The sequence below is a fragment of the Talaromyces proteolyticus genome (genome assembly GCF_021365285.1).
Source record: "Talaromyces proteolyticus strain PMI_201 chromosome Unknown BGW36scaffold_4, whole genome shotgun sequence".
Taxonomy (NCBI): Eukaryota; Fungi; Ascomycota; class Eurotiomycetes; order Eurotiales; family Trichocomaceae; genus Talaromyces; species Talaromyces proteolyticus.
This window is the reverse complement of record NW_025764280.1, coordinates 1,298,235-1,312,991: the sequence shown is the minus strand read 5'-3', so window position 1 is coordinate 1,312,991 and position 14,757 is coordinate 1,298,235. Positions and strand designations below refer to the sequence as shown.

The 14,757-nt window shown below is 44.7% G+C and overlaps 6 protein-coding genes across 6 annotated transcripts; 2 read left to right on the top strand and 4 right to left on the bottom strand.

The window, feature by feature from the left end:
- Positions 1–165: 165 nt before the first annotated feature.
- On the top strand, positions 166–2,619 carry BGW36DRAFT_292075 (putative peroxisomal ABC transporter; the record flags this gene model as incomplete). Its single annotated transcript, XM_046210887.1, has 1 exon — positions 166–2,619. The coding sequence occupies one exon, from the start codon at positions 166–168 to the stop codon at positions 2,617–2,619; it is 2,454 nt and encodes an 817-aa protein (XP_046074269.1).
- A 525-nt stretch (positions 2,620–3,144) lies between these two features.
- Positions 3,145–5,653, top strand: BGW36DRAFT_293004 (transcription-silencing protein Clr2-domain-containing protein; the record flags this gene model as incomplete). Its single annotated transcript, XM_046210953.1, has 4 exons — positions 3,145–3,319; positions 3,607–3,683; positions 3,731–3,887; positions 3,942–5,653. The coding sequence occupies 4 exons, from the start codon at positions 3,145–3,147 to the stop codon at positions 5,651–5,653; spliced, it is 2,121 nt and encodes a 706-aa protein (XP_046074268.1).
- Positions 5,654–5,939: 286 nt separating this feature from the next.
- BGW36DRAFT_291247 (uncharacterized protein) lies at positions 5,940–7,119 on the bottom strand (the record flags this gene model as incomplete). The annotated part of the gene is made up of 3 exons (XM_046210829.1): positions 5,940–6,790; positions 6,846–6,998; positions 7,056–7,119. 3 exons carry the CDS (start codon positions 7,117–7,119, stop codon positions 5,940–5,942), a joined length of 1,068 nt encoding a protein of 355 aa, XP_046074267.1.
- Positions 7,120–7,368: 249 nt separating this feature from the next.
- BGW36DRAFT_131234 (WD40-repeat-containing domain protein) lies at positions 7,369–11,551 on the bottom strand. Its single transcript, XM_046209362.1, has 2 exons — positions 11,333–11,551; positions 7,369–11,269 (listed from the first exon to the last, which is right to left on the bottom strand). The coding sequence occupies exon 2, from the start codon at positions 11,163–11,165 to the stop codon at positions 7,515–7,517; it is 3,651 nt and encodes a 1,216-aa protein (XP_046074266.1). The 5' UTR covers positions 11,166–11,269; positions 11,333–11,551; the 3' UTR covers positions 7,369–7,514.
- On the bottom strand, positions 11,288–12,298 carry BGW36DRAFT_292895 (Pfs domain protein; the record flags this gene model as incomplete). The annotated part of the gene is made up of 1 exon (XM_046210943.1): positions 11,288–12,298. One exon carries the CDS (start codon positions 12,296–12,298, stop codon positions 11,288–11,290), a length of 1,011 nt encoding a protein of 336 aa, XP_046074265.1.
- Positions 12,299–13,322: 1,024 nt separating this feature from the next.
- BGW36DRAFT_131227 (Alpha/Beta hydrolase protein) lies at positions 13,323–14,743 on the bottom strand. The gene is made up of 2 exons (XM_046209361.1): positions 14,110–14,743; positions 13,323–14,050 (listed from the first exon to the last, which is right to left on the bottom strand). Exons 1-2 carry the CDS (start codon positions 14,586–14,588, stop codon positions 13,339–13,341), a joined length of 1,191 nt encoding a protein of 396 aa, XP_046074264.1. The 5' UTR covers positions 14,589–14,743; the 3' UTR covers positions 13,323–13,338.
- Positions 14,744–14,757: the final 14 nt, after the last annotated feature.

Here is a 14,757-nt window from a genome sequence, read left to right as displayed (position 1 = left end):
GGGCGTGACTCCAAATTTGATGGTCTGATCAGATACACAACCACAGCCCGTGAAGAATGCTGCGAGGCTTGTCGGGCCCTGTGTGGTCATTTCAGTGATAAACTCGCAAACTGTTCTTTTACCTATTAACCTGCTCATGACGAATATTTTGGTTGCGAAAGAGAGATGGCAGCACAATCAACTCTTCGGCCTGATCCCCTTCTCGCCCTGTATCTCCGGTATACCCAGAAACTACGCGCGCGTCTTCAACATTCGTCCAAGACCAGCAAACTGATTGCGACAATCACTTTGCTTTTTTCCATCATCGGGTCCAGCTATGGGGGCTACAAATGGCTTCGACAGCAGTCCACAGAACACGCCCAAGGCAGACGTATGCTGCGGCGAAACTCTGGTCTTCGAGGAAAAGATGGGTCAAGAATCATATACGTACCTTACCGGGACAACCTAACCTCCAAAGTGACCATCCATCCTACCAAACCAACAACATTTGATGCTCATCGCAGGTTATTTCTGAATCCTCCCCGATCAGTGCGTATGGGAGATGAAGAATCTATTTCCCAAATACCACCCCTTTCCACCAAGCCAGGCTTGAATCTCGCTTTTCTACACCAGTTTCTCAGCCTAATGAGCATTATGATCCCAAGGTGGCATTCTAAGGAAACCGGTCTCTTGATGAGCCATGGCGTTTTTCTGCTAATGAGAACCTACCTCTCATTGATTGTGGCTAGATTGGACGGAGAGATTGTTCGAGATCTTGTTGCCGGCAAGGGCCGCGCCTTCGTTTGGGGCCTACTCAAATGGTGCAGTATCGGCACACTCGCCTCCTATACGAACGCCATGATCCATTTTTTCCAGTCGAAGATATCCATTGCCTTCCGAACTCGCCTCACAAGATATATCCATGATCTTTACCTAAACGAGAACATGAACTACTATAAATTGTCAAACTTGGATGGCGCTGTTGGTCAGGGCGCTGACCAGTTTATCACCCAGGACCTGACACTCTTCTGTGCCTCTGCTGCAGGATTAACATCATCTCTGGGGAAGCCGACCGTTGATTTGATCTTCTTCACTTATCAACTCTACCGTGGCCTTGGCCCTCTTGCGCTAACAGGCATCTTGAGCGGCTATTTCACAACAGCCACCGTCCTTCGTAAACTTTCGCCACCGTTTGGGAAATTAAAGGCTGTCGAGGGTAAGCGAGAAGGGGATTTCAGAGGACTGCATTCGCGACTATTGGCCAACGCTGAAGAAATAGCTTTCTATGGCGGTGCGGACATTGAGAAGATATTTTTGACAAAAAGTTTCAAGGATTTGCAGCGATGGATGAAAGGCATCTACAGTCTCAAGATCCGCTATAATATGTTGGAAGATATGATTTTGAAGTATATATGGTCTGCATTCGGATATCTCATGACATCCATACCTATTTTCCTTCCTGCATGGGGAGGAGTTGGCGGCACTCAGGAATTAGGTGATCCATCTGAGCTAAATGGCCGAGAAAGAGGTCGAATGAAGGACTTCATCACTAACAAACGACTAATGCTGTCTCTCGCTGATGCTGGAGGTAGAATGATGTATAGCATCAAAGATATTTCCGAACTGGCTGGCTATACATCCCGTGTCTACACCTTAATTTCTACTTTGCACAGAGTACATGCAAATGCGTACTATCAACCACGAGGTAGTCATCCGGAGTTATATTCACTTGCAGACGTCCAAGGAACTATTCACAGTGGCTTTGATGGTGTGCGTTTAGAACATGTTCCTGTTGTTGCACCATCCCTCTATCCACAAGGTGGTGACGAGCTTATCGAATCCCTTACTTTTATTGTTCATTCTGGCGACCATCTTCTCGTGTCAGGCCCCAATGGTGTCGGAAAGTCATCGATTGCACGCCTCGTTGCGGGACTATGGCCAGTCTACCGAGGACTGGTAAGCCGACCTAGGAACTTTGGTCAGGATGGCATCATGTTTCTTCCACAACGGCCTTATTTAAGCATCGGTACTCTGCGAGATCAGGTCATCTACCCCCATAGTGCAATGGACATGCATGAAAATGGCCGAACAGATGCAGAACTCGGACGAATTCTCGAAGAAGTACATCTTGGTTATCTCCCAGATCGTGAAGGCGGTTGGGATTGTCGAAAGGAGTGGAAAGATGTGCTTAGTGGAGGGGAGAAACAGCGAATGGCATTCGCAAGACTCCTTTACCACGAACCACGCTATGCTTTTATTGATGAAGGGACATCGGCTGTATCCTCCGACGTCGAGGGTTTGTTATACGAACGATCAAAAGAAAAGGGTATCACTCTCATCACAATTTCTACCCGCGCCTCTCTCAAGAAATACCATACCTTCCAACTTACCCTTGGTCTTGGTACGGCTGGTGATGAATGGGAGTTTGATAGAATCGGCACAGAAAAGGAGAAGATGGGAGTTGAGAAGGAGTTACAAGAACTACGAAAGCGTCTTGACAACGTCGAAAATTGGAAACATCGCAGAGAGGAGATTGAAAGCGAATTACGCAAAGTGCTCGTCGCGGGAGGGGAGCTTGATCCTCCACCATACGAAGAAGTCGAATCGGCAGTTGACGAGGAACCAGTGGCTGTAAATTAAGTAGAAATTGATATTTTGCAAATTATTTACTAATATTTCCTAGCTGCTGAAAATATAGGTACTCAGAGTATGGCATAGGTAGTTGTCTTATTTCTACATCGTACAATATGAATCATAAATACTCATTTTAATCTTGTAATCAACATTAACATATGTTGTCAAGCAATGAGCTCAGTCAAGGGGCGTCATGAACTTGCTCGTTCTATTTTTCCAATCGAACATATATGAAAGGCGGTGAAAGCCCTGGAACTTATTCTGCCGCTCCTTATTGTTTTACACGCTACTTTATCTCACTTCGACGACATTTCGCTTTTGTATTTTACAAACACCTATCCAACATATATGAGAGAATTTTGTGACTGAATTATTCCTTTGCTTAATTCTCCTCTTAAAGGGAACTTCGCCTGCTGGGAGCTTCTGCTCCTACCTCACTTTGAATTTAAAGACGAGTCACTACCATCAGGACTGTATCTGAAAACTTTCATTCGTTTGACCTTAGCAAATAAAAATTATACTTCAAACACCATGGCCTCATCAGAGTATGACACCGTTGAAGTAGTATCTCTTCCACCGAAGCATTTCGGCGACGGCAGCAAAAATGCATGGCCGAAGGAGCATTACTGGGAGGTAGTCAGTGACGTACTCTACAGGCAGAAGTTGGCTACAATGTGGATACAAAAGACGGGGAAACTCGTTAAAGGTACGTCTTTTAGCCTTCATTATTGTTTCTATTTCTATGCGTCTTTGAATGATTTTTATATAAGCCGAGGACCGCTATGTGGCCTACGTTTAAGTATCCCTCGATCTTGCATTATTTATTTTTCACTGCCTTTTCATTCTCATATATTCTTTAATGCATGTAATTTCAGGCCAAGCTGTTGAGCTGAAACAACCATGGCCCTGTCACAAACAGCTTCGTAAATTATGTCTTGCGCTCATTGATATCTACCATATTACCAGTCGATGATTGCTAACATTACCCGTCAGGCAAACAATACGTTCTCGATAGAATGCCCGATGACTATGCTCTTCTGCAACGGCCAGGATTTACCGACCCTACTGCAGTAAGTATAATATGTGTCCATGTCTAGAGCAATGTTGATCCCAGCAGCGAGCCAAATTCCTTTACGGTCATCCATCTGGTGGCTATTATAACTCTCCTAATCAATTTTTTACACATTTTAACTGGCTTATGAGCGGTGGACTTGATTCTTGTCCCTGTGAATGCTGCAAGAAGCTAAAACAGCCTGGCACTAGGCTAACGCCAGGTAATAGATTCCTTTTTGGATGCCATCTTACTCGCTGACACACTTGTATTGCAGGCCTCACACAAAGCTCAAGAGGCAGGCCTTTGAAGGTTCCCAAGACGGGACCTCCTACATCGCCCATGGATTCCGAGGGAATTCCCGATGTTTTTCGGGAAGCAATAATTAGACTAAAACAGGTAGGAGAAATGGACGAATCCATACGTGAACCCCAAAGTATGGATTGGCGAGCGGAGAATAAGCTGCTTCGCGAGCAGATTGTCCGACTTGGCTTACAGAGCTCGTATATCCCTCGAGTTGGTGAGGTAGTATTGTGGATACCGCAAATGGGCGGTGAGCTAAGATATGATGATGAGTCCGGTACTCATCGGATATATTCAACTAAAGATTCTCGATTCAAAAACATCCCTGAGTGGAGAGCCGGGATAATCGGCGAGACGCCGGACAAGGATCCTGTTGTTCTAGAAGACCTCATTGAATCGACCCCGAAACAATGGGCCGTGAACTACTCTGGGTTTCGTGTCGAGACATTTCCCGATCCAAACAGTGACGAAAAAAGTGCTTTATTACAATATAAATACGTTCATATTCACGCTATTCGATCATTTTACTCGTGGCCCATATACCTCAAAGGGGTTCCCCAAGAAAGCTGGCATCCGTCAATCAAACATGCCATGACTATCATGTCATCTCTATCTCTTATTGACAGATACCACTTTAAAGGAAAATGGCCTAACGCGTCAGTTTACTGTCGCGGTATGTTTATCGGCCCAGAAATGATTATCGTCGGCGATGCAGTGCGTCTGAAGCCGAAAGGGGCCAGGCTAGACAGAGACCTGCCCAATGTTACAGATGTCATGGTCATTGATCGTATCGAGTTCAAACTGATTTCATGTATTGATGATCAACAATCGTCACTTCTTGCCGAAAAACATGCATTACGTGTGCGCGGCAAAGTTTACAGTGTTTCTCCTACCAAGGCGTATCGTAAGCCCAATGAATATGCACCTCTTCCTCTCAGTCGGCAACAAGTAATCAACGCTTTTCAGCAAGCTGGAATGACCGAATACGGACCATGGTACCAGACTCACAAGTTTGGCACTTCAGTGGAAGTCTCGCAGGACATGATTATCGGTCGCTGCTTTGAACCACCAGCGATGGAACTTCTTTTCGGCAATTTATTTCTAGGTTTTGATTTATACGGCATGCTAGCTAGCCGGGACTGGTCTCGAAGATCCGACAACCGAATGTTAGAAGGACAGGACTGGTTTTGGGCTGATTACCGCACACAAGCGCTTGCAATCGATACCCTGAATGGCGAAGACGTCGGTCGCTATTCTGATGCACGCGATTGCAAAATGTGGAAGGGCGTCCTTAATATTATTGACGGGAATGCCTCTCAGCATGATTATGAGATTGCTAAACTCCCCCGCACTGCAGGCCGTCCTTCCATCAAGGCAAAATCCCGGTTCTCAAAAGTTCAAAAAATGAGCTCTCTTGTTAGTAGTGGGTTACATATGGATACCAGTGCCAACGTCAGCTCGACAGATGATTCGGGAGAAGGGTCTTCTGACGAAGATGGGGATCAAACGATGGCTATTCATCATGCCACATACACATATGATAGAACCAATGAAGGTGATGAAATCGAAGACAGGGATATTAATGATCATGCCCGAAGAGCCAGTTTTCCTATACATCTTCCTATTCGAGGTACATCTGAATCCCCTCGAACAGGCCAATTAAAACGACCTAGAATTGTTTTATAATGGTCATATCCACGAAACTATTTTCATTTTCCAGATTTTTATTATGCGTTAAAGCTTTATGGCATAAAAGGAGCTCATGTGGGTTGAGCTTGTTTTAGGAAATTTACCACATAATATCCTCTACATGATTTTCTTTCATCTTGTTGGGTGGTATATCAGTTAATGTAGTGACATCTGATGGGGATCGAAAGGCGTTGTAACATATATATAGATATCAACTGATATTGGTGGACTCTTGAATAACATTCTGTTCGGTATTACAGCATCACATCATCGGATTGATATTTTAATAAGTTCTATCAACAACCTCCTTCGCGAAATCTGCAAATGTTTTGCCTGGCTGGACTTCCTCGTTGAGATTCGGCTGGGTGAAAACAGCCAAGGTATTCCTCGCAATTTTTCCATGGGTAGTCTTAGCTCCACGGACAAAATGAGGCACAGCCCGGAATTTCCCTCTAGTGATTAGCTCAAGGGCCTCACCAGTTTGAAAAGCGAGACATTCCTTTGGAATGTTGACCTTGAAGACTTCTCCGGTACGTGAGCGGATATACAGACCGGCTTTGGGGTCTGGAGAAGTGGGGAGTTCGGGGAGCGGGGTTGTAGGATCGGTGGAGGATGGTTGATGAAGGGACTCGTCAATGAACATGGCTGATGTGAGCCCTGTGAGACACCCGTGGTCAACGTGGGTTGCGCACCAGTCGTCTTCATTGGTTTCTTGGTTGGTTTCAGACGAAGCGGAGTCTGCCGGAAAGTAGTGCAGCAGACGAGCCTTAGTAGTTAGACTCGTCTTGACTACATGTTCAAGATAGCCGTCCTGGTAACCATCGATATTGGCTAGAGCATATTGATCACAGGCTCGAGCAACTAGACCTGCAGTGTTGATGATCAGGGAGCACAATTCTTCCACGCTGCTGCGGAATGAAGGCAGCTTCTCCGTTGGTGGCCATATATTCGGCGCTGTATATTGCGGGAAATCTGGAAAATCATGTGCTGGTGCACTTTGCAACTCTTTATTCTGATAGAATGCGCAATTGACGTAGTACGAGCCTTTCAAAGTATCAAAGTGGCCAGACCGCAGCGTCTCCTTACCACAGGACCAACCAACGAGGTATTTTGACTGGGGGCTTTCCAACTTTTCTTTTATGCCTCTATCAGTGATTTTCCTATTATTATGGTTTTGGACGAAGTATACCTAATTCGTCCTGGGACAAGGCGGCTAGATAGGATGAATTGGAAAGAACTTGGGCTCTTAGATGTTCAAAATCGGAAGGCAAGTCCTTCACGACGATAATCCCCAGAGATGAAGGCCCAAAGGCTTCGGTCAATTTCTCGAAAGGAATAGTTCCTGTTGTTAATGTGATGTCAACACATTTATTGACGATAACATAGAGTTACCCCTCACCTGAGATAAGGTCCTGCAGGCTAACTGTGACAGGTTGGGCCTGAGAGATAGAAGTATCGGCCATAACTTCAGTATACACCCTTTCTTCTCCCTTAATAGCACACAAAGTTATTAGGCCGTATTAACTTCTGTCGGTTATTTGATTTTCATACTTTACTTCTTATCGAGCTGTGATCACGGAAAACCGGGGGTTGTGCACACGAGCCGGATTTATAATTTGTCTTGTTTGCACCCACCAAGTGCGCTGTAGAAAACCAACTACAATTATTGGAAGCCAGAAGCAAGCTAGAAGATCAGGTAGTATATATGACACTATATCAATATGTCCGTCTTCCTTGACTTGACCATTTTTCGAGGAAAAAATAACTCTAAAATACTATATATGTAAATCATTTTCGATACACTTGTAGGGAATAAAAACTATAGTAACGAAAAAGCCAAATGAAAAACCCAAAAATGTTATCTGCCATAACGGAGTTCGGATAATTGGTCCAATTTCTCACGATCAAACTCAAAAAACAGTACTAAACCTTTCTCGGAACCAATTATAAGACGATTACCTTGGACATCATAACACGATGTCTCTAAATCTGGCGGTATCCGAAGCACTGATACCAATCCATACCATATCCAACCATTTCTCAGGTAAAGACCACAATTGTAGCCTGTGCCATTGACTTGAAAAGGGCTGAGATTTGTCTGGATAAATTCATCACCTACAGAAAATTTCATTTTCTTGACATTGTCGGACTTTTCTGAAGTTCTGAAATAGCGATGCCATTCGTAGAAGTTGCTTTCAAGTAGCCCTGTAGACTGTAAGCAGGCATTAACATCCCACAGCCTGATAGTCTTGTCACAGCCTGATGAAGCAATACATTTGCTGTCTGACGAGAATGCAACGCTTAAGACTATGTTGTTATGGGCTCTTAGAGTCTTTAGATGGTTGCCTGTGTTTGCATCCCATAATTTTATAGTAAAATCCTGGGATGCAGAGGCAATGTACTTGCCATTTAAAGAAAATGCTGCGCTCGAGACTGTATGCCCATGACCCCTTAGAGTCCTTTTTTGTCCACTTTCAATTGTCCATAGCTGTATTGTGCAATCATGAGATGTTGAAGCAAGGCATTTGGAATCTGGAGAAAATATCACATCCTCAACTGCTGATGTATGGTCTGTCGAGGTTGCTTTAAGAATACCTCCATCTACACACCACAGCTGTACTGTCCCATCATAAGATGCTGAAGCGATATATTTGCCATCTGGAGAGAAAGCCACATTAAGGATTTTTGTTGTATGGCCCTGCAAAGTCCTTAGAAAATTGCCATTGTTTGCATCCCATAACTTTACACTGCAGTCAGAGGATGCGGAAGCAAAATATTTGCCATCTGGGGAAAATATCACACTGGTAACCAAATCAGTATGCATATAGCTGTCCTCTGCGATCTCTTGGTGATTGTCTAGGTCGATATCCCACAGCCGTACTGTGAAATTACCAGATACAGAAGCAAGGCATTTCGTATCCGGAGAAAATCTCGCTGTACGAAGTCCTTCGAAGGTCTTTTTGAGATCACCCGTACCGACATCCCATAGCTTTATTTTTTTATCACAGGATGTAGAAGCAAGGTATTTGTCATTTGAGGAGAATGTCACATGTTCAACTGAATTTTTATGACCTATTAGAGTCTTTTGGGGATCACCTGTACTGATATTCCATAGTCCTATCTTGTTATGATATGCCGCAGCGAGGTACTCGCCATTTGGGGAGAATTCCAAACTCTGGCAAATGAAAATCTTGTCTGTTCGATTGATTTCTTGGATATTGATTTTGTGCAGATAATCTGTGCCGAGGTTCAAGAGCCATATTGCGTATTCCTGAGATACTAAGGCAAGAAATTTATTGTCGGGAGAAAAAGCTAGTTTCAGAGCTCCTCCAGGAATCTTAGGATGTAGGGTGGTTTTAAGACAAGACTTTTGAAGATCATCTGTATTGATATTCCATAGCCATAATAATCCGGATGTTTCCATTGTGGATCCTGTGGATCCTATCGTAGCAAGGTATTTGCCATCCGCGGAGAATGCCATACTCTTGAATCGGTGTTCCGGATATGGAGTGCTTGGGAGTTTAATCTTTTGAAATTTCATTTCCTGGGGATTCTTTGGATTCATATCCCATAAATGTATTGTCCGGTTATGGGATGCTGAAACCAGATGGTTGCCGAAGAATATCACACTCATTGAGCATGAGCCTGGATGGCCCTCAAGTGTTGTTTGGAGACTACCTGTTGCGGTATCCCACAGCCTTATTGTTTGATCACGAGATGCTGAAGCAAGATATTTGCCATCTGAAGAGAATGCCACATCCTCAACGTCGCTCGTATGACCCTCCAGGGTCTGATAAGAAGAATTCCAATTCGTTTCAAAATGTGGGATTAGTTTCAACCACTTATCAATCTTCTCCATGTGACGATCATTTGACCTGACCTGACTTTTTTTGGGGCTAAAGACAATTGTAGAGCTATAAATCTGGAGGGGCCATGCAGATATCGTCTGTTTGTGGCGCAGGAGGAAACGATTAGCATCGAGCACATAAGACTGTAATAGAAGCCTTCTACGCTTCCAAAGCCTGTTGTTTGGAAAGTAATCTCCTTCACAAATACGCTCCAATACCTTAAAAGCCCTTATGGCGTGCGGCAACTCGCCTAGCAGGCTTAGGCATTCCAGCCATTCTAACAGCTTCTCACGTAGAAATTTCCTGACCTCCTTTTGCATACGAAGAGCATGTTGTGTAAGCCAGTTGTCCTTTGCTTCTTGGAGATGCTCCGCCCAAAATACGGCGGCGTAATTCATGCTATTCAATATTGGTTCCTTGTCATTAGAAGTTCCCATTTCCGCCATTGTCACTTCTCTGGTCGAATTCGGTAGTGGCAAGCTAATAAGATTTTTATTGAACTTTGTCGATACCCGCATAGAGTTTAGACAAGTTAATGCGACATCACCATCCCCGTATTGTTCATAAAAGCTGAATATATCACCATATTTGTATCGATCATAAGAGCTGAGTAGATCTGGTTGAGCCAAAAAGTCTCGGGACGATTGATGCACGAATTCAACGACACTTCCTCGCATTTTGATGAAGGACGCACATCGATCCACTATCCATTCACATCCTACCTCGGCCTCGGAGGCTCCCATAACATTGGCCAGCTCATTCATTGCTAGGGGCCGATAAGCCAGCACCATCACTTTAAGAAGCAGCAGGGAGCGCTTAATAGTAGCTGCATCGCCAGAGACGACTTGGCTAAACACTCGTTTATAGAGAGGTTGCAGGCCTGGCGGCATATGCTTAATAGTCTTCAATGCCCTTTCCACGGGAATACGCTCACTCTCAAGCCTCTTACATACTAGGCTGACCCACAGGAATGTCCCTTCGGCTTTATTTAGAAGCTCAGATTCCACCCTTTGTGGCCGTTGTACCCCGTGCTTGTGATGAGGATAGAGTTCATTCACCTTATGTTGAACATATGCTTTGATTGCTGTCTTAAGGTAATCCGAGTTAAGCTCAAAACTAACCCCAAGTTGTTGAGTAGTCTTGAGCAGTCTCTCATCAGCACTATTCAACGGCCGGCTTGTCAACAGCCATTTAACATTGCTGTAACCAAGTCCCGTCCGGACAATAAGCGTCAGAAACTCAGCCATACCATCATTTTCACACTCATCAAGAGCATCCACAACCACGTAAACTTTTTGGTGCCTACACTGGTCTAGCATCTCTAAAAATATATTCCACAGTGCTCGCCATGAGAAGCTCTCCTTGTAGCGTGACTTCACTGGGTCCCAATGATTTAGAAGAGAGTTCAAGAGCTCTGCTTGATTTTGAACTAGTTGCCAGATTAAACTTGTGATGATTGCTTTAAGGGTGTTAAGCTTGTAATCTGTGAACTTGCAGAAGAAATATGTGGTTATAGAGGAATCATATTCCAAAAAATTATCAATGAGTCCGATTGACATCATTGTTTTCCCTTTGCCTGCTCCACCTTTAATCCAAAGGAGGCGCACGTTGTCTTCATTCTGCCAAAGGCAATAATCCGGATTCTGAAATATCCAGTTCATAGCCTCGGGGAGCAAACTATCTTTGTCTTCTTTCAACTGATTCTTGACGATAGATGGGTCGGCATATTGCAGGGCGTCCAGGCAACGATGATTAACACGGGAGGCTGTTTCATTGGTTAGTGTCACCCACTGAAAATCATTTTGGAAAGAGAATCAGCCGTACAAACTTTTTTGTCATTGCTTTTGCTCCTAGTGTAAACAGATACCCCTTTTAAAAGTTTCTTCGCATAAGCAGCGGCACTCAGGGCCGAATATGCTTGCCACCGTTTCTGCTTATGGGAATCACAGTAGTCGCATATTCCTCGGATAACCAGAGTTGGAAGCTGGTTCATGAGGCCCGCTGCTTCCATCTCAAAACAGATAATCCCCAGCTGCTTAGCTAGACGGTCCCGTGTTTCAGAATCCTTCATCACTCGGTCTCCGGAAGCAATCAATCCATAGTGGATCTGAGGTTCTCTGGTATAGCGCGGCTGTCGGTAGACCATTTGGGTTTTATCGCACTTTGCACAGTTATCTTGTTTATCATGATGGTGATATGAAGAAAAAAATAGATAATCTGTGTCCTGATTTGGTGGCGTAAACCTTCTTTTCATATCAGGATTCCGTTCTAGGGCGTTTTGGACGATGATTGAAATAGCGTCATCTGTTTTTTTCATCTGATCGGCTTCAAGCTGATTGATACGTGTCAAAAGATTCAGTGGTGGGCTATTCAGCTTGCCGGTGTTTTCGAAATGACCGCCTTGTACTGCTTTGCCATAATCATATTGAATAACTCCGCTATGCTGACCAGTTGGTTTGCTAACTACCACATCGCCCAAACGAATGTCATTTTCCTTACTAGGTACCCCGCCGCCAATTCCCACCATGAGCGCAAATTGAATGTGAGGAAAGGTCGAATATAGGTGAGACATAACAGTGGCAGCAGACACGGTTCCATATATCCCATTTGGCAAACAAGCAATAACCACAAGATGGCCATTCAATTTGCCAAGTGTGTAGGCGTTTGGATCATTGATGGGTTTGGGCGGCGGGGTTTCGTGGATCTCGTCAAGCATGGCCGTTGCGGCCGCCACTTCTACTGGCAAGGCGCATATCCACGCGATTGAGTAATCTTCGTGTGCGGGAGGAGCCATTCGCCCTAGCGTATCGGAACGAGGAACAGGACAGGAAAGACTCAGGTGAGATTCATCCGCATGTATATAGATAAGATTGCAGAGAGTATCATATGAGTGTCAGGAACTCCAGATGCCAGGAGAGTCTCATCATATTGAAAAAGAGAGGGCGGGAATCAGGTACAGCCTCATGTAGGCTGCGCAGCGCAAGGCTGTATCACACCAATAGCCAATCAGCTGCCAGTAATTATACAGGGATAGTTGGCCTCGCGGCGATTATGTGCATTATTAGCCTAGGTTCCAAACGGCATCTTGCAGACTCGCAGACTCGCACTCACAGGCATCCTCGTAAGCGCTGAATATGTGCCAGTCCTGGGCCTCCTTCGGTGAAGCCTCAATCACACATCTTGGTTTCCCTCCATGGAACTGAGACATGTTCACAATGTGACAATTGATAGCTAACTACTGTTGCGTATGCCGGTTCCTCGTTTTATCTCAGGATCGGCTGATCTGCCAGTTGTTTACAGAATTCTTTAAAGATATCCTTCATATTGTCTCAACTGAAGTCTAAGTGGCTAGTAGCTGTCTGAGCCAATAGAATTGCCCAGCCCCCTTTATTCATTTAGCGTTTGTCGTTATTGGCCTGGGTTCTCATCGTGGGGCCGTTGCTCTACTATATATATCTGTGAAACGAAGACACAAGATTGAAGAAGCTGAGATGCCTAGAAGTACTTCTTACCAAGTACTAACTATTGGGTATCCAGAACACAACGAGATCTGCAATGGTCATGTATGGCGGTATCGCAAAGTCATGCGCTGTCAAAAGGTAGTCGTACAACGTATTGAATGTGCCATCTCTCCGAATACTCTCGAAAGTCTTCAAGATGAAATAACACAAAAACCGCCTAGGTTTGATGGAGGTTCTCAAGTAGAAAAGGTCCCATTGGTATTAAAACACCATTGCACGGCGGATATCGACTGTTCGGTAGGCCTCGAAAGCCCCGCCGCCATTTCAAACTCTCTGAAGTAAAATTACCCTTCACAGAAAGTTATAAAGCCAGTCACGCTTCACAGTCGATTTGTCTGAGCAAGAATCCGGCTATTGCTTTCCTACCCTCATATTTAATAGAGGTTTCATTGTGAAGGGCTCCTGCAACAGTCACTCGTTTTACAGGTAGATGAAGTGATGTACAGAGATCTTCCAATCTCTTTGCCTGTCCTTGAGGTACTATCTCGTCTTTCCCTCCCTCAAGAAGAAGCACCTTGGGCTTTTGCCTGTCGTTGGTGTTGGCAATACGCCTCAATGCATCTTCACTGTCCCAGTGAGAACGCAAAAAGGGTGTAAGGTATCTATAAGGAAGCCACTTTTGGGGGTAGAAAGCTACAAGGAGGTCTCGCACACTTGTGAATGGGGTTTCGAGAATCATTCCGGTGATCAACAGTGGCTTTGGGTCCTTTAGGTTTTTCGATTCAAGGTAATGTGCCGCTGTGGTGGTAGCAACACCGCCACCAATGCTTTGGCCCCAGAGAACAATTCTGAGCGTCTTTGCATTTTTGTAATTCTGCAGAATCCATTGAAGCCCAGCCTGGGCATCGAGCTCAATACCTTTTCCTGAAGGACGACCGTGAGATTTCCAGTAACCGCGATAAGATAATGCCACGAGTGAAATCTTCATGGACGTATTATGTGTGGCTTTTGCTATTAGTGATTTTTGTACTAGATTCAGAGTATCAGAGAGAAATGGTAACCGTGGTGGCATTGACGAAGCGTTTCTATTCCATCTTAGTATGCAAGGTTCATCATTAGCAAGTATATTTATGAAAGACCATACCCTTGGAAGTAGAGAACAACGAGGTGTTCCTCATCTTTTCCTATTTCTGTATGTCTCTTTAAATCGACTGCACCCTGAAGGACGGCCAATAGTGTTCCATCACTTGCTCTGGTTTGACGCTCGATCCACCTTACGGGATGGCATTGATTGGTGTAGCTTTCGACTTTCTCCTGGCGCGACAGTGGCGGTAGATTTCGCATATAAATAATCTTATTTTGAAATAGAACCATCATAAAGCTCTTATAAGTCCAAAGTGTCACGACAAGACCAACGAAAAAGACCGGTGGGAGAAGGAACACAGGCAAAGCAAGGCCAGCCAAGCTCCTTCGCTGGAGGAGCGGACTAACCCTGACTTGTGGGCATTTGTCGACATGATTGAACTTCCAGGCATACGCTGTCCTACAACAGTGGTTGTGTGTTCGTAGTCCAGAGTACGCTCCACCTCTAATATTCAGCAGCCGCACACGCGCGGCGTGCATAGCGTGGTTATTGTCTGCGAACTATTGAGAGAGGACTAAGTTGAGAAATAGAAGAATCCGTGATGCAAGGAGTACTGGAAAGACACTCTATATTCCATTGGTGCCGACAAATGTGCTGGGTATCGAGTCATGAGCTACATGTATTTTGTTTGACGTGAGATTAAGAGAG